We start from the raw sequence: 4402 nt of genomic DNA on the forward strand, positions 1-4402 counted from the left end.
AATATTTGTTACATAATTTTCTAATTTCTTTTAACAACTTATTCAACTTTTTAAAAGAAGTAATTATAATTCTTGAGGAATAATTTTAAATTTTTCATTGATATAACTGGCAAGAAGTTTACAAAATTAACCCTTTTATAAAGACTCCTCAGTAGTTACGGTGAAATTTCTGTATAATAAATAGGAGTATTTTTTCAAACAAGGTGTCTAAAGATAATCTCCATTGTTATCAGCCGAGGAGCTGATTTTTAATCCTGACTTTCTAAATGGCTCACAAATCATATAATTGACATGAAATTAGCATTAATTTTAAAATGTATGCATTTTCCAAAAAAGCCTAAACTTTCAGAAGTCAGACCAAAAACACTGAATATATATGCACCAAATCAGAAGTACCAGTAAGCAAAAACATAAAATCAATTAATCTTTTTTTTTTCAAAACAGTCATATAACAGTAACCAAAAAAAGAATGTGTGAAGTGACTTGGAAAAAAAAATACGGTACCCAAAATCTAAATATTCTTTTTACTAAAAACACAAACATACATTTCTACTATATTTTCAAGAACATTTTTTTTTGTCAGTGTGTTTTTACTGTTCTTTAACTCATGTGAACAAGTACATTCTCAGGTGTAAATACTACCATCAAACACTGACTTCAATCATAATAAATCAGGACACATCATAAACCACATGTTAACAAAGAACAATACTTAATAAAATCAAAGGGGTATTAATGAGAGTTACAAGTTTTTATTTCCATGTAAAGTACTTAACTTTGGACGTAATTTAACTAACAAATTCGACATACTTATACCACCATCACCAATAAAAATACAATGAATGTAAATACTTAATCCATATTGGTATAAACACTAAGTCCAAATACATGTAATATTTGAAATTTGATCAAATGTGTCAGTAAAATGACACCTTTAGATAATGAACACATTCATTTTTCTACAATTTCTATCATATGTGCATTTTGTTTTGTAAGAGAATACAAATAGTTAGTTTATATTTCCAGGTACATTTTAGTAAATTTTTTTTGGGCTACAATAACAAGTTTTCTGTTGAAATGTTTAAACCACAAACTACAATAATCTTTATAGGCTATCACACACACAAAGTTAAAATCATCTTGCTGAAAGTAGATTACAGTTCAGATAGTACCAACAAGAGCAAACAGAACAGTTTGCTTCTAAAATCAAACAATAATTTGGTTACAACATAGATGTACATCTATCAACTTGACTTATCAGATCATACTTTAGTTTTGATTCTTGTATACTTTTTAGACTTTCTTAAATATACATGCATCTTTTTCATGGTTCCTTAACAGAATTATCCAACATCATAATGATCTGAGCTGTATATAGACAATCTGAATTGTAACTTTTATGTAAAAACATCTACAAATTCTGTAATTGTTTTTCCTTCTGATAAAATAATACAGATATAAAAGACTGAGGTATACGGCACTATCCTATTCCCTGCTTGCTCTTTGTGACCTTGCTAGAAAACTAATTTAATTTTAAAATGCTAATTAGTGTTCTAGCACGTGTCTGCTGTATGCCAAATGTTATTACTTTGAATTCAGATATACATATATTATAATGTACCAATCATTGAAAAACAAATTACCTTTCTAAACTATCTTGTTAGGCTATCAAAGGCTACAAATACTGTGTTCTTGGCCACATGAATCCTTCACATATTTCCCTCTTTGATATTCTAACCATCTTAACCCATTCTATAATATCTAGTATTAAAGACAGAAGCTATACTGACATTTATATTTCAAAAACTATGTTGATGTCAAGAAATACCAAATTAGATCATTAATTCTGCCTAGATTAAAAGAGCAACACAAATAGCAGTTTGACTAAGAATGGCACTAAGAATACCAATCTTAAGTTAAATCTTATTATCTGCTTCCAAACACAAGTTTAATCTAATAACATCTTAAAAGGAATCCAAGTTTGTTAAAATTGTGTATATTTAACAAATGTTCTCAAAATATTTAAATAGTATGACACTACTGGGTCACAGTTTTAGTTTTCCATCACGAAACACAAGGTACACATATTTGGGCCAAGTATGATACTTCTGCAGATGAAAATGGAATTTTTACAAGAGTATTATAATAGCTTTTACTTTTTATACAGATAATACCTTGTGCATAAATATCAAACAGGTTACATAGATTAATAACTAAATCTTTTTCATACACAAAATGGTATGTTTAAGAAAATACAAAATTTAGAGATGGTATAATGTTATATCCTAACCAAACTAGGGTCATGTAATCCCTGATACTCCTGTTATAAACAGACCTGTGAAACTATACTAATTTACAATTGAAAACATCAAATATTGTGTCTGTACACATTTAATTCTGATGTGACAAACTGTAACTACATAACGAAATCTGACATATACAAGTTTAAATTTGGTAAAAAGAAGTCCGTTTTGGCATTTTCTAATAACTAATGTTCATTTTGGGTTATAATAATACTATATATTACTGTCAATATTGGGATCAGCCATCCAAGACAAACATTAAATAATACCATTTTTTGCAGCTTAAAAGTTTAACCAGTGAAAATTTTTATTCTTTGAGGCAAATGTGACTATAGGTTTGATAAAAAACATAACACAATCACTCCTAAATTGTTTTGATTGAAAACCTGTACTTGTTCTAACAGTAATCATGAAGCATCTGAATTCCTCTGAGAAGTCTTAATATTACAAGGTGTACTGAAACAGTGAAAACACATACAAAGGAGACTAAATGCCCACAACATTCAACAATAAATGGTAAAACATTAAAAAAGTTATTTTCATTTCATAAAAACTACATGTCGGAACCACCTACTGTTTTTTTTTCTCTTAACATAAATATCATGTTGTATTTAGTTATGAAATATTTGAAGGCAATGCCACTTTTTTGTGTGAACATGAACAGCATAATGTTAATGAGAAAATATGCACTGATAACAAAGTGCTATGCACTAGGTAAGGCTTTTTATTTTTTCTTTAAATGAAGATGATTATCAAGAGTGGGATAAGAGTCAATAAACACATTTTCATTATAGTTATACAAGTCAAATCACTAATATAAATTTGGTCAGTACTTGCCATAACTTTATATGCTGATACTTTTTACTGATCAGGTCATTTATTTTCTACCCATTAATGACCACTTCAGTACTTTTTTCAGTCAGCATTTTTCTATTTCATAAGTAATCATTCCACATTCAACTAATCATCTAATAAAACAAATATGATATTTAGTAACTTAGTCAGTAGCCTTATATCACTATTTCAAAAGAAAATGACCACTTATTCTCTACAACCCCTCAACTAATTAACCATATCACCCCTAACAAAGAGCTTTACTCCTAAATCAAATCATGTTTTCTTTTCCTCTTCCAAATAAACAGATTAATAATGAAAGCATATTTCCAACTTGTAATCAGTGTTTCTCTTCCCAATGATCATGTTAATAACTGTAGAACAGTCCCAATATTGTCCACATTATCTCCTACAACCAATTTTCACTATTGAGTCAAATCAGACTTTTCCCCTCTTATTAGTCAGAAGATCATATTTTCATGCTCTGTAACCTAATCCACAGGCCAAATCATGACTTTTTCTTCCCAGTTGTCATGTTAGTCACTGTAACATTCTTTTGTGATCCATTACCTGTCACATTCTACAACAAAGTAAAATCATAATGTTTTATCAACAAACAAGAGTATATTTTCTTGACCAACTGACAAAATTAAAGACACCTGATGTGAATTTGTAGTTTTATGAGTTACATTTCTAGTAACTACTTTCTCAGAACACTTTCTATATCAATTTCACAATTACTACAGCATACTTCCACTGCCAAGTAACTGTTTGCAAATAATCTTTTAGTAACTTGTATAAAACTTGATCACTACATTTTAACAGTTGTACATGTTGACAATGATATTATGATAGATCGTCAAAACCAACGAATAACACATATAAGACTTTACTAATGCCTCAAAATGTTAATAAACTTTATCAACCAGAATACTTACAAGTTTATCTACAGTATCAACCGGAATATCAGCAAAATTCCCATCTTACCTTATCAACAACAAACTACAATTCCTTACAAGTCTTAATTTTATCAACCATAATATCAGCTAAACCTCACATTACCTTCTTAACTACAATTCCTTACAAGAGTCTTAATTTTGTCAACCATAATATCAGCTAAACCTCACGTTACCTTCTTAACTACAATTCCTTACAAGCGTTTTAATTTTGTCAACCATAATATCAGCTAAACCTCACGTTACCTTCTTAACTACAATTCCTTACAAGCGTTTTAATTTTGTCAACCATAATATCAGCTAAACCTC

General features: G+C 29.0%; 1 protein-coding gene across 3 annotated transcripts in view; it reads right to left on the reverse strand.

Annotated features, from left to right (window-relative positions):
- Nucleotides 1–510: 510 nt before the first annotated feature.
- LOC106474171 (AMME syndrome candidate gene 1 protein-like) overlaps nt 511–4402 on the reverse strand; it is a 44531-nt gene continuing 40639 nt past the window's right edge. Inside the window, exon 6 of one of the 3 annotated variants that reach the window (XM_013934865.2) lies at nt 511–3717. In XM_013934865.2, the coding sequence (XP_013790319.2) occupies nt 3646–3717 (72 nt within the window). In that variant the 3' untranslated portion in view covers nt 511–3645. The remainder of the gene's footprint in view (nt 3718–4402) is intronic. The other 2 variants (XM_022379428.1, XR_002608826.1) reach the window with 2 other exon arrangements.

Source organism: Limulus polyphemus, unplaced genomic scaffold (assembly GCF_000517525.1).
Source record: "Limulus polyphemus unplaced genomic scaffold, Limulus_polyphemus-2.1.2 Scaffold136, whole genome shotgun sequence".
Lineage (NCBI taxonomy): Eukaryota > Metazoa > Arthropoda > Merostomata > Xiphosura > Limulidae > Limulus > Limulus polyphemus.